Source organism: Lupinus angustifolius, chromosome LG12 (genome assembly GCF_001865875.1).
Source record: "Lupinus angustifolius cultivar Tanjil chromosome LG12, LupAngTanjil_v1.0, whole genome shotgun sequence".
NCBI classification, from domain to species: domain Eukaryota; kingdom Viridiplantae; phylum Streptophyta; class Magnoliopsida; order Fabales; family Fabaceae; genus Lupinus; species Lupinus angustifolius.
Window position 1 is genome coordinate 18,935,345 of NC_032020.1, and position 26,367 is coordinate 18,961,711.

Here is a 26,367-nt window from a genome sequence, read left to right on the forward strand (position 1 = left end):
TTAAGACCTCATGGTCTGTTCTTGTTTACCTTGCCATTTCAGCCATTATATCCTAGAGGGTTGGTGATTGGATTTGGAACCGTAATGTTCCTTGCAGCATGAGTGATTCAAATGAGATCTTCCATAGTGAAGTAGAGGCTATAAGGTTTGGTACGGGTATTAAGTTCCTACAATATCTTATACCTTTGTTTTCAAAATTCTAATTTATTTCTCAAGCGAAGTCTTGAAGTAGATTCAACACCTTTCAACTTTTCAATAATTTTAAAGGTCTTGACTCCAATCTTAGCATCCCTGTATTGCAAAATCGCAATCTGGGTCTTGGAATGTAAGCTTCAACGATGCACACTTGAAATTAAAGAACACATTGTTGTGTGGATCAAATTGTTATCTTTTAGGTAGTAGTGCTTTATAGACTATTGGAGATGGAATAAAGGAGAATCCTTGTGGGCTTGGGCACAAAAATGTGTGCAAGGAAAATAATAGTTCATCCAAATTCGTCAATTAGGTACAAGACTTATGTACAATATAGTGCAGCTCATTTTCTCAGCAGAGGGAAAGACAGAATATAAATGAATACTTGCACTTTGATCAAACGATTCTTGGCTTTACACTTGTATGCTCTCCTTTTTTGTTTGAATACGTACGTTAATTGCCACTTGTATTGTAGGACTTTTTTTGAGACCCAATAATAATATGATGCTCTACAGTTAAAGGATGGAAAAGGGATATATCCCAAAGACTAGAAGAGTGCAAAGTAGAAATTGTTGGATGAGCTGAACACGAGGCTCAAATATATTACTTTGCACTGTGGCCACTCAACATAGATGAATGATAAGGATGCATGCAAGAAAAGAAACCCAAAGAGAAGCAATGGAGCTCTCTCTATTAAACCAACCAAAAAGGCCACATCTCTCTTTATCTACTTTTGAACCAAGCAATCACGAGTCACCCCTGAGGCTTATGCTTTCCAATTCATCTTTATTATCATAAACGACCTAATCCTTGGATCCATCCTATTACAAAAAAAAAGTTAAAACCGTGAAAACTGCTTCTTATTTTTTTCTCTCTTTCTCTGCCAAACTCTCTTTTTCATCAAACTTGCCTACATTTGGTTCCATTTCATGAATCCAAAGCATCCCCCTTTCTTTCTTTTGGTGTCTCTAATTCTTATGTCCTGCTCAAACAATTTTTATTCTTCATAACTTTGATGAACAAATCTTGGCTCACACTTGACATGAAAAACTATGTTCTGGTTCCTTAACATCTTTTATTTTTCCATCTTTCAAAACAAAAGGGTCTTGTTTGAATTCCTAAATGAGTCCTTTTTATACATATTTTCCTTTTCTTGTTATTACCCATGTTTCGGAATCCCTTTGCACATTCAGAAGGAAAGTTCCTTTTGATTGTATGTTTTGATAAGCAGCTTGCATCACTGCATAGGATTTACACACAGGGCAACAATGGCAAGCTCATGTTTCCATGCACTTCGGTTAAGATGGTCGAAGAGTAAAGCTTTACCAGACCCTTCATCTTCTTCATCCATGAAAAGGTTGAACTCTGACATAGAAAACATGGAAAGAAGGAGGTTTGATAGCTTGGAATCATGGTCCATGATACTAGAGTCTGAGAATGTGGAGACATGGGAAGCCTCAAAGGAGGATCAGGAGGAATGGACTGCAGATCTTTCGCAACTTTTCATCGGCAACAAATTCGCATCCGGAGCTCATAGTCGAATTTACCGTGGAATTTACAAGCAAAGAGCCGTTGCTGTGAAAATGGTGAGGATTCCAAGTCAGGATGAGGAGAGAAGAGCCTTGCTTGAGCAGCAGTTCAAATCTGAAGTGGCTTTACTTTCACGTCTCTTTCATCCAAACATAGTTCAGGTAATTAAGGTGTATGTTACATCTTACACTCACTGCACTAGGAACTACATGTACAGGTTTCTTATGTAGTTTTCTTGTCCGCGTGGACTTGGAGGCTTCCTCATTGTTTTTTTATCTTTTCTTGTGGTTTTTTAATAACTACTCTAGCTGAACAGTACCTGAATTTTATCCTATCTCTAACTGCTTAATTGTGTGGTGTATTAGTCCTCTTGTTTGAATGTGGGAATTAAGATCTCTGATTATTAAATGACTTGTTAATTTACAGTTTATTGCAGCTTGTAAAAAACCGCCAGTGTACTGTATCATAACAGAATACATGTCACAAGGAACTCTGAGGATGTATTTGAACAAGAAAGAGCCATACTCTCTATCTATAGAAACAATACTGAGGTTAGCTCTGGACATATCTAGGGGTATGGAGTACCTTCACTCACAAGGCGTCATTCACAGAGACCTCAAGTCAAATAACTTGCTTCTCAATGATGAAATGAGGGTTAAGGTGGCAGATTTTGGAACATCTTGTCTTGAAACTCGATGCCGCGAGACCAAAGGAAACATGGGAACATATCGTTGGATGGCACCTGAAATGGTTAGGGAGAAACCTTATACTCGCAAAGTTGATGTGTATAGTTTCGGTATTGTACTATGGGAACTCACAACTGCTCTACTTCCCTTCCAAGGAATGACCCCTGTGCAAGCTGCTTTCGCTGTTGCTGAGAAGGTCAGACACCTATACCTATATCTGTATTGTGTTAAATCGAAAGAAAGGCTCCATTTCTGATCTGTTTTTACCATTTGGAGCCCTTCTTTTCGTTCATGTGCCCTCACTACTTAATGCTTATGATATTACATTCATAATAAATAGTGATTCAGTTATTTTACTATGAGCAGAACGAAAGGCCTCCACTGCCTGCTAGTTGTCAGCCAGCAATTGCTCATCTGATAAAGCGTTGTTGGTCAGAAACCCCTTCAAAGCGGCCAGATTTCAGTGAAATCGTGTCTACTCTGGAGAAGTTTGATGAATGCATCAATGAGGGTCTACCTCTAACTCACCATTCTCGGCTAGTCACCCGAAACGCCATTATTGAACGCTTAAAAGGCTGTGTCTCCATGAGCTCCTCTATACCTGTACATGCTTGATTTCCCCTGCAACTTATTCTTCTTCACTTCCATATTCAAAGCTCTTATAAATTGTATATCTATACTCTCATGATAGTTTACACATACTACATCTTCTTTCAACTCTATTATGTAACACTCTACTTCATAAATAGGAGACCATTATTTCCAGTTGGGTAAGTAAGATACATGACTGAAAATGCAGCTCTACTTCAAGTCTTGCAACTGTTTGGATCAAGATTCTTCACACCATATATTGCATAGCACTGAAACTATTGGGGGCCTTGTTCTAGAAGCAGGATATCAATTTGTAATGGATTTGGGAGGGGTGAGATGAGAATAAAGAATTAGAGTGAAAGTTAATCTTAAAAATATAATATTAGAGGGGCTTATGAAAATGTTGTTGTGACTTTAAAATGAAATTAAAAAAACAGAACAGTTTTTGTACTTAGGAAAGTAGAAATATGACTAAACTTCATGCAAATAAATGTCAATTTGCCCCTTTATCTGGAGCTAATTGTTTCCTTTATAAATTAGAGAGACAAGTTGTTATTTCCAAAAGTATCATCATGTTATATTTAAAGATAAAAAATGTTACATCATATTATGTTTTCCTCTTTTATGCAATCTCATTTCTAGTACTACTAGAGAAGAGTTTTACCCAAAAAATGATATCAAGTTATCATGACTAATTCCCCTATAGCAGTTGATACCAATGACCCCAAAAAAACAAAAACACTATAATTGCCCACCAAAGCTACCATCTACATGGAACGCAGCAGTTAAGTGGCTGACTCTGAAACCAGTTTTAGTAACATAATCATCCCTGCAATTGTATGATTTCTTCACAGCTCGTGCTTCAAATCCTATAGACCTTATAGGGGTAAAAGTTTGAAGAGACAAAGGTAGTGATGATTCATTTTTAGTTGAAACATCATTAGTTGTTCGTTTGTAAGAACTGAACCACTTGGCTTCCATGTAACCATTTCTCCTCCATGGAGGTATATGCAATTCTATGCTTTTCATTGAGCCCTTAATAGCACTGCACATCAACCTCACAATTTGCTTCAGTTCTTCAACTTCACCAACAAATACTTGTGGGAAAACATCTATCAATGAAGAATATTGATTTGTGGGACGAGCTATTTCGAATTCTGAAGCAAGGGAAACTTCAATTATGTATCTTTTTCCACCAACATTCACATCTATGTATTCATAGTCACCACCTGGGGATCTTCCATTTTTCTCCCACTTTGATTTGCAAAGCCCTGTGCATACAATCAAGATAACAACAAATTCATCAGAACAAGAATATAACAAGTAGCACATGTTATTTCCATTGAATATGATATTCCATTTAAGATATGAATAATGAATTATTGGGAAGATAGTACTAACCAGCATCAAAACCTCTCTCCCGCAAACGAGACATGAAATTGCGTTTGAATTGGGATGAAGATTTGGATCCAACAAGGCCCAGTGCTATTTCAATCTCTGTCCTTATATTTTGTCTGGCTTTGAAATCAGCATCACTCCCACCAAATAAACCCTCCAATAATATCTTCCTCTTCTCCATAATTTGAAAGTCTTCATCATCATCTTCATCATCTACTTCTCTATGTTGATGATCTAATTGAACTTGTCCTCTTTCCATGAATGAATTAACAAGATATGATAAATGATGAGTTGAGGTATGAGGAGAGTACTCGCTACCACTGCTTTCACACAGCCTCATACGTGCATCATCGAATGCTGCTGCTACCCTCTCAAACCTCCTTGCCATATCTATATCTTTCTGTAATTCTTCTCTTCTAATTCTTATTCTTACTATATATTATATCAATAATAACCAATGTTGCCTATGTCCTTCAAATGTTGAAATGGTGTTCACATCATATTTATTAACACTCAAAGTTAAGTGAGAAGGGCGACACTCAACCACCTCATATTTATTATCAAAAAGAAATTTTCTCTGATCAATTAAACATTATAAAATAATATTAAAATAATAATAATTTTTTAAATTTTAATTAAATATCTTTTTAATTAGACTAAGACACAATGTGAGATAAAAATGAGGTCATATGGTCATGATTCCCTATCATTCAAAGATGAATCTAGTCCAAATAGCTCGTTTTGTTATGAACCTAACGCACATAAGGGTCCAGGTTCTTCTCTAGAATGATTAAGATTGGTAATGTGTTATTAACTAGGCTATGGCAATAAGCATAGTCAAACGGTGGAATATGGACGGTTTTGTCTATATTAGTCTTATCTACCCAGTATCATTGATTCGCGTATAAGGTTCTTTGGCAATGTAATTATTGGACTCTATATTCATGTTTAATTGTGTTTTTGTACCCAAAGAAAATTTAATTGTGTTTCAATGAATATTTGCAAACATAGACTTAATTTGTAAAATTTATTTAGCCAACCACGCACTAAAAAAACTTTTCCAAAACAAACAAAACTCACATAATCTATTAATATTAGTAAGTGGTATAAGACCTCATTAAATTTTCTAGATTGAGGGTTGGATTCCTAAGGTAAAAGGTTCAATTCCTTAAGCAACATTTATTGGGATGAATAATCATAATCTTGAAAGTGATTAATTTCTTATCAAAAAATGTGAGACAATACATTTGATATAGTACAAGAAAACAACATTAGCTTTTCATTAGCAACTATAAATATATTTATTTGGTTATTTCGGGAGAGACCCTTACTTATTATATTATGTATATTCTCATCTCAAATAAGATTGTTTGATGTGGTGTATAACTATGGCTACAAAAATATTAAGTTAGGTCTTTATCTAAAAAAAATATTAGCAATATCTTTTCTTGGTGTGTATAATTTATGGTTGGATGCAAATCTTTAGCTAGATTTATAGATCATAATATAGTAATGACTTTTTCTTTTTATTTATACGCTAATCACTACATACATTAAATTTACAACATCATGCTATATAACAAATAGGAAGAAATATATGCATTGATATTTAATTATTGTTGTTTTTTTAAAACAAAATAATTCAAATAAATGATTGATAATGAATCATATGTGTATAAATTTTTATATGGTCAGTTTTACATTCTTAAAAATACAATTATCTACCATTGTGTTTGTTATATATATCATGCTTTGTATGATCAAATTTCATGTGAGATACCAAATCAACCTCATGATTTGGCGGTCTTTGACATGCTCTAATGGTGTCACCAATAATATTGAGGTTGAAAAGCTGTACCAAAGGCAAAACAGAAATTGGGTGATATTTAATGAGTCGGATAAAGATACACTCTTATTATAACAGTGTTGTTAAACCATTCCATTGTTAAAAATTGGTCAAATCCAAACGTCTTCTATCATTCTAATCCAAAGTTCCACATATCATTATAGCATAGTTTATTGTTGACAATGCCTCATTGATATAATTTAGTAATTGATGAATGAATGAAGACTTATTCGTTTTCAAAGCATACACATTATATTAACAATACATTGATTTAGTACTATAAGATCTCATTAGATTAGATAAGTAGGGAAAAAACTTTGACCCTAAAAACAGTAGTTATTAGACATTATAATTACATACTCTGAGAAAGAGATTTGATTATTCACTATAAATAGAGGGTATATAATATGTAGTAGTGAGGCACAATTTGCCACGTGCCTGCCCACCTTTTTATCCAAATCAAAATCATCTCGTGTATCCTACTTTCATGTGATGTGGAAATTGGTCACCCTGTTACTGGTAAGTGATAATGTATTGTGTAATGGAACTAGACTAGGTTCAATGCATATCATTAGTGTCCATGTGCATTGCATATTGCAAAATGTTGGAACTTTCCTAGGTACTCACACCACATTCGTCTAATCGTATAACTAGAATTTAAAAGAATCAAGTAGAACCAGAGTTCAATTTGATGAGAATTTGTTTGGTTCGAAACTTGACTTTATAAGTTAATTATTTTAGTTTGAGTTCGACTCAGTTAAAGTTTGCGAACTATTCAATTCAGTTCGAATGGTTCATTTGGATAACTCAAATAATTAATTAAATTTTAAAAAATACAACAATTTTTTTTATATAAATAAATATAATTTTGTTTATATATATATGTGTGATAAACTCATGAACCTAACGAGTCGAACTGTATCAACTCAAGTTCAACTCATTTATTTAACGAGCTCAATTTCCAGCTCAAGTTTAGTTCATTTAGTTCATAAACCAAGTTTATCAAGCTAAATAACGAATAAAGTTCCGAACGAAAAGCGAATTAATTCGATTCATTGCCAGCCCTAGGTATAAGGCCTCATTGGATATTCAAAGTCGATAATTTGATTCATATGAATATATTTATTGGAAGTGACAATCACCCAAAAAAATTTTCTTATAATTCCTTACAACAACAAAAAAAAAAGTGAGGAATAACCTGTTAGTACAACAAATAACTCTGATGACTTTATTACACGTAATCTATGTGAAATTTTCTCCGCATTCCACTCTATCTAGTAACAATTAAACTGCATCTTCAATACAAAATATAATCTGAAGATTCTTTAATAATTTGTTTGATAGTTGATTTTTTACATGGAGAGAAATGATAACATATGTTTCTATTTTAAATCATCGTGATTATATAATATTTTCATTTATAAATAAATAATAATAGGATGATAGATTATCATGAAATTTACCTCGTCATTTCTCTCTTACTTATAATAAAATCCCCACACTCAAATCTTAAATTAAAATTGAACAAACTATTTTTTATTGGATAGTATTATACTTTTATACTAAATTCTCCTATTAATCATTTTAGGCATAAGAAACTGACATATTTCACTTATAAACTAATAATTAATAAATAAAATACATTATTTTAACATATATCACTTTTTCATAGATATGTAAATTAATATAAAAATGTAATATCAGTATATATCATTTTTATTTTTTATTATCTCTCATAAAAAAGTCAACTCTGAAACCTTTACATACTTATAGGATATGAATTTACTTATGGTACTCAATGAATAATGTATCTATTTTCATAAACAATCCTTTTGTATCTGTAAATATTAAATAATATCAATTTCAAGATATCAATAATAATATGAAACTGTGTTTCGAAGTATTCATCATTAATTTTTTTTAAAAAGTAATACAAATAAATGGTGAATGATGCGTTAGATAACCAAAATATCAATGATTCAATTTTTGTTAGGAGGGGTAACTATGCATCCCAAAAGGAATTAACTCGATTTTTTGATTTCTTAATTATATGTATCAACATTAAACATAAGTTTTAGAACAAGAAGAGTATTAATTTGATTTGAATTATAAGTTTGAGGTAAGTTATTAAATTATACGAAATTAGTGCATGTATGGTCTGCTAAGAAAAAGATGAATGATGATAAATTTGAATAAATAAAAACGGAAGTGGTTAAAAAAAGATTGAGTTGGATCTGATTTAAAATAGAATCTGGGCCGATGTAGAATAATAATTAATTAGAGGCCTGAGAATATAGATCAAAAAATAATGTTTGATTTAAAAAACGGCATCTAATTTGTGACGTTTGGTAAGAGAATGAGTAATAGCTTAATAGGGTTCTGCCTCCGATGATACGATTCGCAAATTAACACAACCGCGGCCGTGATTCACACGCCATTCCGCCGCTAAGGTCAGATTTCTCATTCATTCAATTCCTCATTCATTCAATTCCTCATTCATTCAATTTCTCATTCATTCAATTCCTCATTCATTCAATTTCTCATTCATCATCATCGATCATCGATCATCAATCATCATCATCGATCATCAATCATCATCATCGATCATCCATCATCAATCATCATCATCGATCATCAATCATCATCATATATAGATTATATTAATGCTTCTATTCCTATTTTTATTAACCATACAATACACCTAATTATTCCCCTTCAGATTCAACACCTCCACTCGCTTCTTCAACATCTCCTTCACTTCAATCACTATTTCAAGGTGAATAGACATTGCTTCCCTTGGAATTAATGTTCCATGCGCTTCAACCTTAATTCATTTTTATATTCATATTATTATATTTTAGAGCGCATGAACCTGGATTTATGCATGCTACATTGGATCAGGAATTTCAGACTTCACCGTTTTCTATTTTAACTTTCTTAGTTGCTTTCATAATTATATTAATTTTCCCCATCCTGGACTCAACATAAGAATAAGATCTGTACTCAAGGCCGCATACTTTAGCAATACTCTTTTTTCCCATGCCTGTGCTTTTGTGTATCTTTGCAATATTATAAATTAGATGTTTTCATTGCAATAAACTTGATTTTCTATTGTGAGGTGGCTCTCTTGTTTTTATCCACCTTGTCCTTGTTTATGACGGTGTTATCCAAATGTAGATCCTTATAAGTTGTCTAATCATAATCTGTTTTTTATATATACTTGCCTCTGTACTCAGCTCAGGACAAGCTTTGTTTTGTGTTGTTTTACACATTATGTTGACATGATACATTTACCTTGCTGTTCTTTTGAATAAGTTCTGTGTTTGATTGGGTTTTGGCATGTTCCCACATGGTTTGCAGGAATTTTATGAGCTCTGCATCCGCAAAAAAGTAATACACATATAGAAAAATCACCAGGCTGTAGAGGAGAATGGCTGAAACTATATCTAGCTTCTGGGGTCCAGTTACATCCACGAAAGAGTGTTGTGAGATAAACTATGCATATTCGCCTTACATTGCAGAATTTTATAACACAATTTCAAATATTCCAACAATACTCTTGGCTCTTATTGGTCTTATAAATGCTATTAGACAACGATTTGAGAAAAGATTTAGTGTTCTTCATCTCTCAAATATGATACTTGCCATTGGAAGCATGTTGTACCATGCCACACTGCAACATGCGTAAGTATTTATCTCTGTTGTTTTAGTTGTGTTAGTTTATTTATGTTTGATTGTCTTATTGGTTTCAAATTATTTGCATAATACAAGATTAATACCTCTATTTTGATACTAGAGCTAGTTACCATAATGAGACAGTATACTTTCCTTCTAGTTTATATGCATGAATTTTTCAGTTCTAGGATAGTAGAATGGATGCAGAGTTTCTTAATTTAGTTAGATACACAAAAGGTTAGAAGTTTATACTTTATAACAGGATCTAAGTCTTGTTTATAGTGGGAGTGTGTGACCTATCATATTATCGTATTTACTGATATATGATCTAAAAATGGTAATTTTGCTTGTAATGCAAGAGTGGTTCCTTTCAAGTCATTGTCCAGTTATGTTTTTTCTGCTTTTTGAATAAGAACTAACTAGGCTGCTTGTTATAAGAATAGGTAAGTTTGATTGTTTACTTTGTCCATCAATAAGTCAATGCCTGTCTGTGTTGGATGATTATTTATTGTTCCGATTTTGATCTTTAATTTAGGCAACAGCAAAGTGATGAAACTCCTATGGTATGGGAGGTGCTGCTATACATGTACATCCTCTACTCTCCTGATTGGCATTACCGCAGTACAATGCCCATCTTCCTCTTTGTGTACGGTGCGGTTTTTGCCATTGCCCATTCAGTGTTCCATTTTGCTATTAGCTTCAAAGTGCATTATATCATTCTCTGTCTCCTCTGCACTCCAAGAATGTACAAGTATTACATTTACACACACGATATTTCTGCCAAGCGGCTTGCAAAGCTATTTATAGCTACTCTTGTATTAGGCAGTTTGTTTGGGGTTTCTGATCGTGTTTTTTGCAAGGAGATATCACGATGGCCTGTTAATCCACAGGGTCATGCTTTGTGGCATGTCTTCATGGGTTTCAATTCCTACTTCGCAAACACTTTCTTGATGTTTTGCCGTGCTCAACAGCGTGGGTGGTCACCAAAAGTTGTTCATTTAATAGGTGGTTTACCCTACGTGAAGATTGAGAAACCAAAAAGCCAGTGAGAGAATCCGAAAGAAGAAGGAAGCTTCTTTGTCAAGATACATTTTGGCTAGGTAAGTTAACAAACATCTGTTTCTTTTGCTCACTTTTCTTTTTTCTTGTTTTGATTGGCTTAAAATGATGATGATTATTCACATATGTCGTTGTAGTAGTTGGACATGTACCATATTTATCAAATGGATACTTTCTTGAGCTTGGACATGTAGTTCTAAATTTTTTATGATAACCAAAAACGTAGTTATGCTGTATTTGTTGTTCTTTGGGCTCAGTTGAGAAAAATGCTCTAGTTCTACATATGATATCATCTGTAACTCTATTCAGGTTTAGTTCATTGTATAATATTGGTCACAGGTTTACTGTTATGCTTGTCAGAAAAAAGTGATGGGCTTTAAAATTGCTGTTCACTGTCAACTTAGATAGAACCTGGATATGTCAACCTATTTCCCCTCTATCTTCATATTCTCAAACATACTTTACTTTCATGCATCTTCTTCATCCAATCCCATAACCATAAATTCCACCACCATTTAAGTCGTAATTCTAAATTGTTTTTGTTGTGAAGTTGTTGCTAGTTACTTTTCATTCCTCACTCACTATTGTTGGGGGAAAAAAACTCACAATTTGCTGTTGGAAAAATTATTCACTCCGACCTTAGTTTGTAGGAACATACGAAGACCATCTGATCTATGAGTGAGCAGAGTATTCTCCGTCTTAGCTTTACAGAAAACATAAACGTACTCTTTTGTCGTAGAGGAATGCATCCATGACCTTGTTTTTGCGTGCCTGATTCATGATAGCTTAATGGTAGCGACTCATGGAATTAATGACTATTTGTCCCTGAGGTCATGGGTTTGAGTCGTGGGAGGCTCCCCTTTGTGGGGAATGAAATACTGCAGGGAGTATTTAAGCTAGTGGGTGGCACACGTAGTGTCGTCATGGGCCGGGGAGGTCGCATGACATTTCTGCGGTGTTACCGGTGACATGCTCAGTGTCGTCATGGGCTGGGGAGGTCGCATGACATTACTGGGGTGTTACATAACTTTCGTTATTCATCTTAACATCCAAGTGAAAAGTATATGTATATATACCTACACTGGCATTCCTGCTAATAATTTCCTTGACGTGTATGAATGTTTTCGATAGACTAGTTTTGGAATGTATTTTTACATTTAGGCATGTGCATGTGAGAATGTATTTTTTTCAAAGGGATGACTATCGAAATATATGTTGTCTTAGAATAGAAGCATAGGATTTTCACAAAAATGGGGTCCAAAATTAAAAACACGCCTTAAAGCAAATCTAAAAATGGACTTTTTTTGTATTGTCTAGGGTATTTTCTTACTTTTTTGGATTTTTTCGTTTCTAAAATGACACTGGACGCAAATTGCCAGATTACGTAAGAAAAGTGATTTTGTTTTATTATTTTGGAAGGAAAATATTACCGCCTGCTTGTTATAATAGTAGATGGGAAAGGAAAAGGTTAGTTGATCACATTTTTTTGAAGGAAAATGTTAGTTGATCACATAAGACATAATAGTGTTATATAATTGACTGTCAAACCATTCTTTTCTTCACTTCTATCTCTCTCATTTCTTCATTCTAGTTTAAGACTCTACTCAAATTCAAGTCTTGAAAACAAATTATCAACGAGTAAGTCTAGTAGGGATGAGCATGAGTCATGTCTGGATAAGGCTTTTCTCTTACTTGATCCCAAATGTTGACCAAGTTGTTTTTCTAGACTTGAACTTGGCCTAAACCTAGGGCTAACTCGACTCCAAATGTTGATCGCGCTAACTTTTGAACATGAATCCGACACGAGACCTAATTAAATATAATATATAGATAAAGTTTTCTTAAGATCATTTACTATGATGAATATGTGATTTGACATATGAAATGAGATATATATAGAAATTTTGTCAATCATTTACATATATGTATATATGATGAAAAAATTAGAGAATCAATGAACATTGAGCCAAATAGATATTATTACTCTCTACACAATTGAAAAAACACATATAAATATGACGAATGTGTGAATATAGGGCGAGTGAAACCCAACCATATTTAGGTTCGATCATAATCATGTTAAATTGGTGAGCGGATAGAGTTGAGTCAAATCATTATCGAACCAATCTGGATGAGCAGGTGGGTTCTTGTTCACCCCTCCATTTTTCCTTTCCTTTTTCTTTTTGTTATTGCAATTTTTATTTAATAACTTTCTCTTTTAGTGCTATACTAATTGACAAATCTGGAAGGCTAAAATGAGAGCAACACGCCAACACCTATTAAATTATAGTCTATATAGTTCTAAGCATAACATTAAACACACAAAAATATAAGAAAACTAAGTATGATAAAGCAAAGTTAAGGGGAAAATGCTCCATATTAACTTAGTAATTACAAAGAGCAAGACTGAGAGGAAAAGAAGTTGTGCACCCAAACCGGCAAACTCACTTGTATTGACAAACCTATCTACCAAATGAGTTTCACTTTCTTCCTCCAAATCCTATGGTCATTGATAACATTATTGGTCTTGATTATAAATAAATAAAAAAGCAAGTAAACACTGAAGGAAATTTCAGGTGAGATAACAATGACAAAATGGATTAAACATCACTTATGGAGAAGTGAGTAGTTGAGTCTTACTAGCTACTACCACTCCTTCCGAATATCAAAAGTGTAGTTGATTTCCAAGTATAACTTGTTATCATCATCAAGAAACTGAAACACCAAAAAGTAAATAAAAGTGAGTGATTAATCGAAATTAATCCAAAGATAAAAGTGAGGGATTAAAGAAGTACCTTAGTTCTTGCTGAATATGCGCCTCTAGCAAACATCCCAGATGGTGTTGTCTCTTCTGGCATCTCATGTGTGTAAGGCTCTGCTTGGGGGCTGAATGTTCCAATCATCTCTTTAGCACTGTCAACTGTAACAAGCCTCAAACAATGAGATAAGTGAATTCAAAAATGAAACATTAACATGACAGAATTACTTACCCTTGATACCAGTTTTCCACACAGTATTGGAGTATTTGAGACCTGAAACGATGTTATTGCTCACCTGGAAAGTAAACATTAGCCTATAACGACTACCTTCCTTCAAAGTAAACCACAATCCGTTAGGATTTCCGTTCTCTGGTATCGGAAGTACAATATCAGCTCTACCACTTCTCTGGATTGCAAGGCTCAACATTTTCACTTCTGGCTCCATAGTTTCTAAAACATATCAAAAGTTAATGTCAAAAACTGAAATTGATATGTGAAGAAGAAGAAAGAATGAATTACCTCCAACAGAATTGATGTCAACAGTTCCAAGAAGCTGTTCCTTCCACCTCCTCAAACTCTCATCATCCTGAAGAAGAATATTTGTTTAGTTTGAGAATAAGCAATGAAGGTAGCTAGATGATAAGCAATTGATTGATTACCTTGTCCTTTTCGAGCTGTTGTTTCAAAGTGCACTGAGGACCTAATTCAATCTTGGCGTCATCATCTTCATCCTCGGTGACAGCAATGGAACTTTCACTCATCTTTCTACTCAGACTGCTCCTTTCTTCATTGCCACTGTCTTCTTCTATGCGCTTAGTTTCAGAGGTATCTGCATTTGCATCATGATGATCAAAAGCCATGTTGTTTTTGGAAGTGGAAGAAAGAACTCCAATGGCCAAAGACATTAACAGTGGAAAAAGTCTGAAATATATATATGGCAGTGTGACTGTGACCAAAGAAACAAAGAGAGAGAGAGAATGTCTTTAAGGTCACAACTCACAACCAGCAGCAGCAGAAGCAGAAGCAGTAGAAGAATGAAAGTATGAGAGAGATTGAAGAGAAAGGGTCATGTGGTGATCCGCAAGTGAGAACTATAAGTATGGAAATGTGAGACGAATCTCTTCAACAATACCATGCATAAGATACACCTACATTCAGGGGTTTGGGTGAATAATTCATCATTGCTTTCACTCCTTTTTATCTCACTCTCAATTATATATCATTTGTTTATTCATGTTAAAGATTAGTTGCCTACCGTATCTCACATTTTAGCTGGAAAAATAATTGGCAACCAGTGGATGAATAAAGAAAAGGTGAATAATTAATTTAAGAGTAGAGGTTATTGGACAACGTGATTGCAACTAGGATGCATGTAGTCCATTATTATTATTATTTTGGTTAGAAAGAGAATGAGGGAAGCACGTTGCTATTAATCAATAACACTTTCACATTCTACCTTCTAACGTTGATAATCAAATGTTGTGTTTATGCGTATTTAAGCTTCCCCATGTTTTATAATGGAAATATCTTCCATCAAATAATTTTCTCTCTACCATCTTCAAACCTTGGCGAGGTCAGAACTTTTGGAGTTCTAAAATGGTTAAGCAGAAACTATTCAGAGGGTATTATTTTGGTGATATCCTCCATCAAATAATTTATATTTGATACAATAATCAACAGAGGGTATTATTTTGGTGATAGAACATGTAATTCAACAGAGTATCTCACTGGAAAATGGAAAGAGAAGAAAAAACAAAATCCACTGACAAAAAATATATTCTCCTGTAGCTCACATCTGGTAAGGAGATTAGAGAGATAAGGTTTTACAAGTTACAACTTCATAATCAACAAGCATCTCTTTACACAGAAATTAATCATGCATGCATAACATTATACAAGAGATAAAACTATAAAAGGAAACATAGACTATAATACAGGCAACCAATTCAAGCATCTCACAATAAACAAACAAGTTAATTGTGTTGACCTTCAAATACAGCTTCTAAAGTAATGTAAATGCTCAATTTTGCTTGTATATTCTTGTTCCTTGCTAAGCCCCAAGTGTTTGAAAGATACAACCATAAACCATCAAGGCAGAAGGTGGTCTTGACTATTAAAATTATGAGACACAGCTCAGATGATAATGAAATAAGCAAATAATTCAGCGCCAGAACAATCCATGTAAGGTAAGGATTGTCATCAGAATAAATTAACAATACCTGACAGGTTTATAGAGAACTAATTAAAGATGCATCAGGCACCTTTGCTGGGCCACTTTTAAGATGTTAACGCACAACAATAGTATGCACTATGCAGGGCCATAAGAAATATAATTTCTTACTTGATACAAAAAATAACCCATCAAAATGCACTTGACATTAAAATTAAAAAGTAACTAACCACAGTTGAAGCCCAGTAATTCTCAACATACTTCTTTTCAAAGACTAAATTTCATTATCAATTGCAAGATATTAAAGGAGCATACAGTTTCATATTTGAGCACAATTTAGAACCCTGACTAATTAATTTCCAGGGAAAACAAGACAGAGAATTGAAAGCCACGAAAAAACAAAGTTTGAGTCAAAACAGCAAAGGCTGCACTGAGATTTGCATGGAGCAAAGGTGATGTAGAATGAGCCAAGAGTGGTAGTACAAATAATATTCTGCACCAAAAGGGGTATTGCCAAACATGTAACAAACTTGTTAGACACTAGTCACTACCCCATTTCCTTATAACATTGTCTTTGGCAGAAGTATGTTGATAATCTTCCTTCTTGGAAAAACCATCAAAAGTGGCAGTACTCTTGAAGAGTTTGGATGTTATGAGAGCAAATCCATTTCTCACACCCCGAAGTACATAGAGCAGAGGGTTGAAAATGATGGCAAGTAGCAAATTACTTTTTGCAAGTAGGAGATACTGAAATTGAAAAGAGAAAGTTAAAAATGGAGTTTTTATTGTATGGTAGTTATGAAGAGGAAAAAAATGAAAGTGGAGTGAGGGAAGTTGTTACCATGAGAATGATACCAAGTATAGTAAGGCAAGCTCGTTTTGCTTCTTGCCAAAAGTGATCATCATTGGACCAGCCAAACCAGCCTCCTCCACCAGTGCCGCCTCCGCCTCCGCCGCCACCTCCCAGCTCCTCCTTTCTTTTGATTTCTTTGTCCCACTTGTCATATTCGTCTTTCTTCCCACTTAGTGCACTTTCTAAGGCTTTTCTAGCTTGTTCCTGTTTGTTATTGTAATTGTTGTTGTTGTTGTTGTTGTTGTTGTTGCTGCTGTTGTTGTGAGAGAAGAGGCAAAGGAATGTAGCGTTGTTGTTTGTGTTGAGCTTAGGTTGTCGGGAAGGGCACGGCGAGTAGAAGTAGCTCCTACTTAGGTTAAGGTTTACAACCTGCGCCATTATCATTCCTTTTTTACCCTCTCCCTTCCCTCATTCTTTTATCTATCCCCAATTCCATTTTTCTTATATACCCTTCCACTCTATTCTTTTTATAATTATTTATCCATCTCATGGGATATTTATAAAGTAAAGGGCAATCTGGGGTTTGTACAAAAATAATATCCGAAAAGGGAAAACGACAAATATAAGATGCAGGTGAGTGTGTATTGTTGATGTTCTGAGTTTTACAGCAAAATATGGCTGATAATGGTATGTATGTATGTATCTATCTATGATTCAATAATATATGTCCCTTCCTCCATTGCTATTCTAATTATCATTTGTAAATAATATTAGATTCGCTCTCCCAATTTCTCGCATCTGCAATAGACGCTGCTCACAATGCTGGCGAGGTTACATCTTTTTTTCTATCTATGTTACCTCTTACGTTAATCAAATAATGCTATGCTTTCATTTCATTTGATTTGATTACAGATTATTCGAAAAGGTTTCTACAGCACCAAACATGTGGAGCACAAAGGACAGGTTTCCATTCACTCTTTCAATTAATAACCTTTTTTCTTTCTATTCACACTAATTCATCTCTCTATCCCACAAAGGTTGATTTGGTTACTGAGACTGACAAAGCATGTGAAGATCTCATCTTTAATCATCTCAGACAAATTTATCCCACTCATAAGGTTTATCACAACCTTTACCCTCTTTTACTATAATCCCATTTTCTTCTTCTTCTTCTTCTTCTTCTTATTTTTATTTCCTTAACTTGGCTACCATTTTCATTAGTTCATTGGGGAAGAAACCACTGCTGCTTTTGGCACTACAGAACTTACAGATGAACCCACATGGATCGTTGATCCTCTCGATGGAACTACTAATTTCGTGCATGGGTAACTATTATCCATCCCATCTTTTCATTCATACACCCCTACTTCTATATTTATTGGCTATACTTCTACTTTTTTGTAGCTTCCCCTTTGTTTGTGTCTCCATTGGTCTTACAATTGGAAAAGTTCCTACAGTTGGTGTTGTTTACAACCCAATCATTAATGAGGTGACTATATATATATAATAATAATAAGTAGATAAGTTAGGAATAAGACAATGGCAGTCTAGAATTTATGTTTGTCAGTAATATTGGTATGGAAAGTTGTATTATTTTTACTTACTTTCCTCCGTTTCTTAGCTAGCAAACTGAAATACGAATTGATGTATGTAGCTTTTCACTGGAATTCGTGGAAAAGGTGCTTTTCTGAATGGGAACTCTATAAAAGGTTTGTTTTCTGTTCTCTGTCTTTTGATTGTTATCCTTATAGAGTTTGGTTACCTCATGCCTCATGGATATGACTTGATTTGCAGTATCATCAAAATCTGATCTAATAAGCTCTCTTCTTGTTACTGAGGTATGTCAAGACTGTTAAGAGTTCATTATCTGAAATCTATTCATTTATATTTTTCTTGATTGAATATGATGTATTCCCATTCATCCCATTATTCTGCACTTTGGCATTGATTTTAAATTAAACGTCAAGTTCGGACAATAATTTGCTGGAAAATATCAAGGGCAAACAATGACATTGGTGAAACATGATTCTTTATTTCTAATCAAAATAGCTACATATCTACTAAGGGAAACTTAATGACCTGGCCTATGTCCTATTTGTTCTAAGCACCCGATTTGACTCATATGGATGGACTTTTCTTTATGTTAAGTAGGTTATTCTAACCATGACAGTTTGTTCAATTATCAACACTCTACATCAGACTGATTGTCTACATGTATAGTAGTATAATTTTTTTATACTCAGTAGCTAGCATCATTTATCATGGCCTATATTGTTTAATCCATATAAACAATGCTAGTTACTTATTTTTTTCCCTTTCCAAATATGATCAAATACTTTTTGTTTCTATTTTTTACACAAAAAATCTTGGTACTAAGGGTATGTTTGGGAGTTTTGGAAGGAATGGAATGGAAAAGATTCGTATTCCATTCCACTTGCTGCACCCTAAATTGAGGGAAAAGAAATCAAGAATATTGGGGTTTGGAGGGGAAAGTTTTATTCCATCAATGAAGCAACTCCCTAACAATGGAACACCATTTTAACCCTTTTCATTCCATTCCTTTCCCTTCCTCACTATTCCGTCCATCCAAACATACCATAAGCTCATGCCCTATATTTGCATTCCTAACCTTTTCAATCATGAACTTGTGCAAACTTAAAAGCTACAAAGTCTAAATATTTCCGTTTATTCAAGTAATAACTGTACTTCGTGGTAGAAATCATAATTTCTAGGTAATTTTTGAATTCACGTTTGTCTTTTTCTAGAAGACACATTATAATAGTAAAAAACTAATAGCATATCTCAGCTCCAAATTTACAGTATGATGATTTAGCAGATTGTGACTAGTCAATTCTGAGTCTTCTTTAACCCCACTGACTTATGTTTGTTGTCCCCGCACTGCACTATTGTGTTTAATTGCATACAAATGATCCTGTGTTATTTTTTAAATCATGGTGGGTTCAAAATTCATCATGTTTTTTACTCGTGAAAGAGCAGGCTGGAACAAAACGTGACCAGTTATCAGTAGATGCCTGCACAAAAAGGATCAACAACTTGCTTTTAAAGGTAAAATAAGCCCTTTCCAGGGTTTCTATCAGACTAAAATTGATATTGTTGTGCCATAACCAGGCCCTTAAAATATTATCAGGTGAGATCCCTTCGAATGACAGGCTCATGTGCTTTGAACCTCTGTGGAATTGCATGTGGAAGGCTGGATGTAATGTTTGAACTTGGCTTTGGTGGTCCTTGGTACGAATTTTACATCTCAAATTAATGTTGGGCTTGTGAATAATAATGTGATCTGTGATTCAGGTCTCTTCCTTTTTTATCAGGGATGTAGCAGGTGGTGCTGTCATTGTTAGAGAAGCTGGAGGTGTTATATTTGATCCGTAAGTGACATTAATTAAGTACCTTTATTCTTAACAAAAGATTATATTATGCTTTTCTAGATTGATCACATCATTCGGTACATAGTCTATTTTGTTACTTGCATTTGAACGGGTCCTCATCTTGTGGGCACTTGTGCAGACATCATTGGACGGACATACATGGTAGAAACTCATAAAAATGTTTGAAAGATTTTATATACTTTGGTCAAACTCTGCTGGCTGTTTTTCAGGTTTGGTGCAGATTTTGATATCACATCTCAGCGAGTAGCAGCTTCCAACCCTTTATTGAAGGATGCACTTTTGGATGTTCTGCGTGAGGCCGAATGAGAAACTTGCAATGAAGAGTTAGCCAATTTTAATTCATTTCCAGTTTTGCTAATTCTGGTGTGACCTTAAGTGTTAGCAAGATATTAGTATAGTACCCTAATTCAGAAGAAATCTCACACGGTTATGATGCAACTCTCTTTACAATAATTCCATTGCCATAGCCTATGGGTGGTTGCCATGAAACTTCCATCTTGACTATGCTCTGTTACATTTTCTGTCCTATTTTAACTTGTTTCAATTTAGTTATTATATGGATGAGTATTTTGGTAGTTGGTATGATCTTAAAAGTAAATATTAAAAAATTGGAAAAATTGCAAGTAGTAAGTCACCCTCATCTACTTCACGGTTTGGTACAGAAAAGGCAAAGATTTTTCTAGTAGAGAATTGTGTCCAGAGAAGAATAGAGAAATAAACAATGCATTCCAGCGATTCGGTCAATGTTCACCTAATCGTACCATATTCGTGGAAGCAATGTTGTAGTGGAGCACACTTCAATTGAAACTTTAAACTCTTATCTACATTCTACATCTATGCTCTTATTGAACAGTTCAATGCAGCAGCTGGGCCAAGAACTTTAAAATGTTACCATTTATTAGTTGTTTTTCAAAGTATTTTAATTCCATGTTTCATAATTCCTTTTATTTTCCCCGAGAGAATGTAGTAGACATATTTGAAACTCTAGGTATGCACAAAGACTAAGATTTTGAGCAAATGATAAATATACGAAGAAACTTAAAGAAAACCACACCACACTCCTATGAAAGAATTACTTCAAAACTCAGACTCTAAACAGCTAGGGTACTCTGAATACCCTGATCATATGTAAGGGGGAAAAATGTACAAAGGGGTCCAAGAACAAAAACTAGTACAAATATATAAAGGAGTAAGGGGCACAAAATGAATATAGAATACAATAAATATTTAAAAAACAATCCCTATATCCAGCTACACATGCTGTGGCCTAGAGTCATGTCCATTTGCTCCATTTATGCTTTCTGGCATCTTGTTCTCTGACTGCCTCCTCTTGAAGACTATGATCCATGTGTAAGCTTCCAAAAACACGGCAATGCCTCCCAATGCTCCGATGATGCCAATATAGGCATGCTTCCATCTATTGTAGCGATCACCTACGTAATTCTCCAACGTGTTGAACCCTTCAAAAACGTTAATGATACTGATGATTATGGTGGCGTATCCTACAGCATGGTGGTAGACATTCCAGTATAATCTGTGTTTATGATCTTTGTTCGGCCTCAGGAACAGAGCAAATACCTAAATCCAACCGCAGAGGTTTCTTGTATTACTATTATTACATGATAACCATTACAATTACAAATATACATAATAACTAGCTACATAACATGTTACTTTGATAAGCTTTAAAAATGATGAAGATGATGTTGTACCTGAAGGGTTCCAAGGCAGAAGAGGACAATACCGAGTGATCTATGAGTGTCATACTCAACACCAACCGAGTCACTACCAAGTTTGAGACCAGTTCCAAATCCAGCTACGCCAACTACATATGCAGAAGCTTGGCACATGATATGAAGGTAAAACCAAGCAGGGTCTGCAGATTTAAACACCTTCAAGTACCTTGCTATTATGGCACCTGTTGGCATCAGTATCCCCCAGCTCAATGCATTTATCACTCCATGTGTCTGAAATATTATGAAAAACACTTTATCAATCTCTCCTGTTTAAATTCACAGAGTGTTGAAAAAAAAGCATAAAAGGAATACTATGAAATGAAAGATGAGGAAGTTACATTTCTTCTTGTTTGACGTGAGTTGGCGGTTGATGATGGTTGAGTCTGACCAGAAAGAAGATCCAAGGTTTCCTTGGAGCTGAGGTGGGTAGGATTCTGGTAATGTTGTTGAGGGATAGAAGAGGAAGAGAGTGCACCATCTTGCCAGAGATGGACCAAAGAGGTGGTACCATTTGGAAGGGTGAGAGTAGCAAAGATAGTTACCTCATTATTCTGATAGGTTGCTCTCAAACCTGTGACATCATAAGAGATAGTTCCATCTTGCAACTGTGTACTGGTGCTGGCAATGGATGAAGTATACACTCTTGTGGTTCCATTGGATTGTAGAATAGCCACAAGAGCTTGTGCTCCAATCATAGCTGGGTCAAGCACGTTTCTGGGGTTGATACCCCAAGCTACCCAACTATCTGTTGATTTGATTCCATCATGTCTGAATGCTATGTCTAACTTGGCAGTGTTTTGGTCATAAGTCCAATGAAGGTAAGAGGTTAATTCAGGAAGATCACGACATGTAGCAAACACCTTGTTGTTGGAGAAACTGTGGCTTGCACATGTTTGTGCTACTGCATAGGTTGATGTTAGCAATACAAAACTGAAAACAGATACCAACCACACAACCCTCAACATGTTTTGCATCAACATGGATTGGGTTCCTACTTCTTAATATAAAAGGTGTGAGATATATTCCCAAATAGGTGTTGAGTACTGAACACGGTTATAGCATTTGTTTATTTGTGATGCAAGCAAACTATGTTTAGTTGAATAAAAAGGAGCAGGTAGCCAGTAGAAGCAATGATACATGGGGGGACTAATTATTTATATAAGAGTTGTTGGGGTTAGGTTGTTAGAGCCTTAGAGGAGTAGTTGATGTACAACAAAGCCTCTCATAATTTATCATTTTAACTTAAAACCCTGTCCATAGGCTTCAAGGTTAATATAAAATAGTCCACCACTAATCATATTATAACAATTTGTATTTCCTCTTAGGTGTTATGCCGTCCTTCAAGGTGAACATTCAACTATACCATGAACTCTGAATAGATAGAAACCAAATATGTGTTTTTTCCTACAGACCAGAAAAGGAGCTTAACAAAAACAGAGTATGATCTTAAAAGTAAATATTAAAAAATTGGAAAAATTGCAAGTAGTAAGTCACCCTCATCTACTTCACGGTTTGGTACAGAAAAGGCAAAGATTTTTCTAGTAGAGAATTGTGTCCAGAGAAGAATAGAGAAATAAACAATGCATTCCAGCGATTCGGTCAATGTTCACCTAATCGTACCATATTCGTGGAAGCAATGTTGTAGTGGAGCACACTTCAATTGAAACTTTAAACTCTTATCTACATTCTACATCTATGCTCTTATTGAACAGTTCAATGCAGCAGCTGGGCCAAGAACTTTAAAATGTTACCATTTATTAGTTGTTTTTCAAAGTATTTTAATTCCATGTTTCATAATTCCTTTTATTTTCCCCGAGAGAATGTAGTAGACATATTTGAAACTCTAGGTATGCACAAAGACTAAGATTTTGAGCAAATGATAAATATACGAAGAAACTTAAAGAAAACCACACCACACTCCTATGAAAGAATTACTTCAAAACTCAGACTCTAAACAGCTAGGGTACTCTGAATACCCTGATCATATGTAAGGGGGAAAAATGTACAAAGGGGTCCAAGAACAAAAACTAGTACAAATATATAAAGGAGTAAGGGGCACAAAATGAATATAGAATACAATAAATATTTAAAAAACAATCCCTATATCCAGCTACACATGCTGTGGCCTAGAGTCATGTCCATTTGCTCCATTTATGCTTTCTGGCATCTTGTTCTCTGACTGCCTCCTCTTGAAGACTATGATCCATGTGTAAGCTTCCAAAAACACGGCAATGCCTCCCAATGCTCCGATGATGCCAATATAGGCATGCTTCCATCTATTGTAGCGATCACCTACGTAATTCTCCAACGTGTTGAACCCTTCAAAAACGTTAATGATACTGATGATTATGGTGGCGTATCCTACAGCATGGTGGTAGACATTCCAGTATAATCTGTGTTTATGATCTTTGTTCGGCCTCAGGAACAGAGCAAATACCTAAATCCAACCGCAGAGGTTTCTTGTATTACTATTATTACATGATAACCATTACAATTACAAATATACATAATAACTAGCTACATAACATGTTACTTTGATAAGCTTTAAAAATGATGAAGATGATGTTGTACCTGAAGGGTTCCAAGGCAGAAGAGGACAATACCGAGTGATCTATGAGTGTCATACTCAACACCAACCGAGTCACTACCAAGTTTGAGACCAGTTCCAAATCCAGCTACGCCAACTACATATGCAGAAGCTTGGCACATGATATGAAGGTAAAACCAAGCAGGGTCTGCAGATTTAAACACCTTCAAGTACCTTGCTATTATGGCACCTGTTGGCATCAGTATCCCCCAGCTCAATGCATTTATCACTCCATGTGTCTGAAATATTATGAAAAACACTTTATCAATCTCTCCTGTTTAAATTCACAGAGTGTTGAAAAAAAAGCATAAAAGGAATACTATGAAATGAAAGATGAGGAAGTTACATTTCTTCTTGTTTGACGTGAGTTGGCGGTTGATGATGGTTGAGTCTGACCAGAAAGAAGATCCAAGGTTTCCTTGGAGCTGAGGTGGGTAGGATTCTGGTAATGTTGTTGAGGGATAGAAGAGGAAGAGAGTGCACCATCTTGCCAGAGATGGACCAAAGAGGTGGTACCATTTGGAAGGGTGAGAGTAGCAAAGATAGTTACCTCATTATTCTGATAGGTTGCTCTCAAACCTGTGACATCATAAGAGATAGTTCCATCTTGCAACTGTGTACTGGTGCTGGCAATGGATGAAGTATACACTCTTGTGGTTCCATTGGATTGTAGAATAGCCACAAGAGCTTGTGCTCCAATCATAGCTGGGTCAAGCACGTTTCTGGGGTTGATACCCCAAGCTACCCAACTATCTGTTGATTTGATTCCATCATGTCTGAATGCTATGTCTAACTTGGCAGTGTTTTGGTCATAAGTCCAATGAAGGTAAGAGGTTAATTCAGGAAGATCACGACATGTAGCAAACACCTTGTTGTTGGAGAAACTGTGGCTTGCACATGTTTGTGCTACTGCATAGGTTGATGTTAGCAATACAAAACTGAAAACAGATACCAACCACACAACCCTCAACATGTTTTGCATCAACATGGATTGGGTTCCTACTTCTTAATATAAAAGGTGTGAGATATATTCCCAAATAGGTGTTGAGTACTGAACACGGTTATAGCATTTGTTTATTTGTGATGCAAGCAAACTATGTTTAGTTGAATAAAAAGGAGCAGGTAGCCAGTAGAAGCAATGATACATGGGGGGACTAATTATTTATATAAGAGTTGTTGGGGTTAGGTTGTTAGAGCCTTAGAGGAGTAGTTGATGTACAACAAAGCCTCTCATAATTTATCATTTTAACTTAAAACCCTGTCCATAGGCTTCAAGGTTAATATAAAATAGTCCACCACTAATCATATTATAACAATTTGTATTTCCTCTTAGGTGTTATGCCGTCCTTCAAGGTGAACATTCAACTATACCATGAACTCTGAATAGATAGAAACCAAATATGTGTTTTTTCCTACAGACCAGAAAAGGAGCTTAACAAAAACAGATAATGTCAAGAATGGGATTCGAACCCATGCCCTTTCGGACCAGTACCTGAAACTGGCGCCTTAGACCAACTCGGCCATCTTGACTAATATCTACTTTGGCGTAAATAATTTTTATAAAGTTTTACTAATAACTTTAAATTTTACTTATGACAGAATCTTTTTTCGATATGTATGATTATAACACATGACAATAACAAAAATTCAATAATTCATATTTTTACTTTTTTATAAATTAATAATTTTGAAAAACTGTTCCCTTTCACATTACTATCAGAGGAATCTAGTTATATAGACCCATGACTCATTACCATTGATAATATTTATGAATATACTTTTTGCATATAACCACCATCTCAGAATTTGACACAGCTATTCCTAACTTCACGGAAGGAACAACATTCACCTTTACGTCACTGTAACGCAGTTGGTACTTGGTAGGATCAAATTTCATGAGGACTATTATTTTTCTACTTCGATTAATAAACTAAA

General features: G+C 34.9%; 8 protein-coding genes, 1 long non-coding RNA gene and 1 other non-coding gene across 13 annotated transcripts; 3 read left to right on the top strand and 7 right to left on the bottom strand.

Moving 5' to 3' along the window:
* On the bottom strand, nucleotides 365–907 carry LOC109362936. Its single transcript, XR_002109459.1, has 2 exons — nucleotides 683–907; nucleotides 365–623 (listed from the first exon to the last, which is right to left on the bottom strand). It is a non-coding gene; the product is annotated as an uncharacterized LOC109362936 (long non-coding RNA).
* On the top strand, nucleotides 507–3,385 carry LOC109362934 (serine/threonine-protein kinase HT1-like). Its single transcript, XM_019609033.1, has 4 exons — nucleotides 507–518; nucleotides 744–1,883; nucleotides 2,149–2,604; nucleotides 2,775–3,385. The coding sequence occupies exons 2-4, from the start codon at nucleotides 1,461–1,463 to the stop codon at nucleotides 3,021–3,023; spliced, it is 1,128 nt and encodes a 375-aa protein (XP_019464578.1). The 5' UTR covers nucleotides 507–518; nucleotides 744–1,460; the 3' UTR covers nucleotides 3,024–3,385.
* Nucleotides 3,634–4,847, bottom strand: LOC109362003. Its single transcript, XM_019607575.1, has 2 exons — nucleotides 4,401–4,847; nucleotides 3,634–4,270 (listed from the first exon to the last, which is right to left on the bottom strand). The coding sequence occupies exons 1-2, from the start codon at nucleotides 4,783–4,785 to the stop codon at nucleotides 3,741–3,743; spliced, it is 915 nt and encodes a 304-aa protein (XP_019463120.1). The 5' UTR covers nucleotides 4,786–4,847; the 3' UTR covers nucleotides 3,634–3,740.
* Nucleotides 8,551–11,259, top strand: LOC109362925 (alkaline ceramidase 3-like). Of its 2 annotated transcripts, XM_019609021.1 has the most exons (4): nucleotides 8,551–8,693; nucleotides 8,963–9,019; nucleotides 9,604–9,927; nucleotides 10,454–11,259. In XM_019609021.1, exons 3-4 carry the CDS (start codon nucleotides 9,674–9,676, stop codon nucleotides 10,965–10,967), a joined length of 768 nt encoding a protein of 255 aa, XP_019464566.1. In that variant the 5' UTR covers nucleotides 8,551–8,693; nucleotides 8,963–9,019; nucleotides 9,604–9,673; the 3' UTR covers nucleotides 10,968–11,259. The 2 variants fall into 2 exon arrangements, with proteins under 2 accessions (XP_019464566.1, XP_019464567.1); XM_019609022.1 differs by lacking the exon at nucleotides 8,963–9,019 and having other exon boundaries at nucleotides 8,555–8,693.
* On the bottom strand, nucleotides 13,309–14,730 carry LOC109362899 (rho GDP-dissociation inhibitor 1-like). 3 transcript variants are annotated; one of them, XM_019608978.1, is made up of 6 exons: nucleotides 14,575–14,730; nucleotides 14,396–14,526; nucleotides 14,256–14,322; nucleotides 13,968–14,186; nucleotides 13,773–13,897; nucleotides 13,309–13,692 (listed from the first exon to the last, which is right to left on the bottom strand). In XM_019608978.1, the coding sequence occupies exons 1-6, from the start codon at nucleotides 14,639–14,641 to the stop codon at nucleotides 13,624–13,626; spliced, it is 678 nt and encodes a 225-aa protein (XP_019464523.1). In that variant the 5' UTR covers nucleotides 14,642–14,730; the 3' UTR covers nucleotides 13,309–13,623. The 3 variants fall into 3 exon arrangements, with proteins under 3 accessions (XP_019464523.1, XP_019464522.1, XP_019464521.1); XM_019608977.1 differs by having other exon boundaries at nucleotides 14,396–14,525; nucleotides 14,559–14,730; XM_019608976.1 differs by having other exon boundaries at nucleotides 14,396–14,730.
* On the bottom strand, nucleotides 16,091–17,183 carry LOC109362900. Its single transcript, XM_019608979.1, has 3 exons — nucleotides 17,017–17,183; nucleotides 16,748–16,977; nucleotides 16,091–16,653 (listed from the first exon to the last, which is right to left on the bottom strand). The coding sequence occupies exons 1-3, from the start codon at nucleotides 17,141–17,143 to the stop codon at nucleotides 16,447–16,449; spliced, it is 564 nt and encodes a 187-aa protein (XP_019464524.1). The 5' UTR covers nucleotides 17,144–17,183; the 3' UTR covers nucleotides 16,091–16,446.
* On the top strand, nucleotides 17,338–20,664 carry LOC109362898 (inositol-phosphate phosphatase-like). Its single transcript, XM_019608975.1, has 12 exons — nucleotides 17,338–17,386; nucleotides 17,474–17,529; nucleotides 17,612–17,662; nucleotides 17,737–17,817; nucleotides 17,921–18,024; nucleotides 18,104–18,188; nucleotides 18,354–18,408; nucleotides 18,494–18,537; nucleotides 19,697–19,765; nucleotides 19,848–19,948; nucleotides 20,032–20,088; nucleotides 20,319–20,664. Exons 1-12 carry the CDS (start codon nucleotides 17,374–17,376, stop codon nucleotides 20,413–20,415), a joined length of 813 nt encoding a protein of 270 aa, XP_019464520.1. The 5' UTR covers nucleotides 17,338–17,373; the 3' UTR covers nucleotides 20,416–20,664.
* LOC109361660 (cytochrome b561 and DOMON domain-containing protein At5g47530-like) lies at nucleotides 21,250–22,988 on the bottom strand. Its single transcript, XM_019607179.1, has 3 exons — nucleotides 22,184–22,988; nucleotides 21,822–22,076; nucleotides 21,250–21,687 (listed from the first exon to the last, which is right to left on the bottom strand). The coding sequence occupies exons 1-3, from the start codon at nucleotides 22,823–22,825 to the stop codon at nucleotides 21,361–21,363; spliced, it is 1,224 nt and encodes a 407-aa protein (XP_019462724.1). The 5' UTR covers nucleotides 22,826–22,988; the 3' UTR covers nucleotides 21,250–21,360.
* On the bottom strand, nucleotides 23,842–25,585 carry LOC109362734 (cytochrome b561 and DOMON domain-containing protein At5g47530-like). The gene is made up of 3 exons (XM_019608732.1): nucleotides 24,779–25,585; nucleotides 24,417–24,671; nucleotides 23,842–24,282 (listed from the first exon to the last, which is right to left on the bottom strand). The coding sequence occupies exons 1-3, from the start codon at nucleotides 25,418–25,420 to the stop codon at nucleotides 23,956–23,958; spliced, it is 1,224 nt and encodes a 407-aa protein (XP_019464277.1). The 5' UTR covers nucleotides 25,421–25,585; the 3' UTR covers nucleotides 23,842–23,955.
* On the bottom strand, nucleotides 25,882–25,962 carry TRNAL-CAG. The gene has a single exon. It is a non-coding gene; the product is annotated as a tRNA-Leu (tRNA).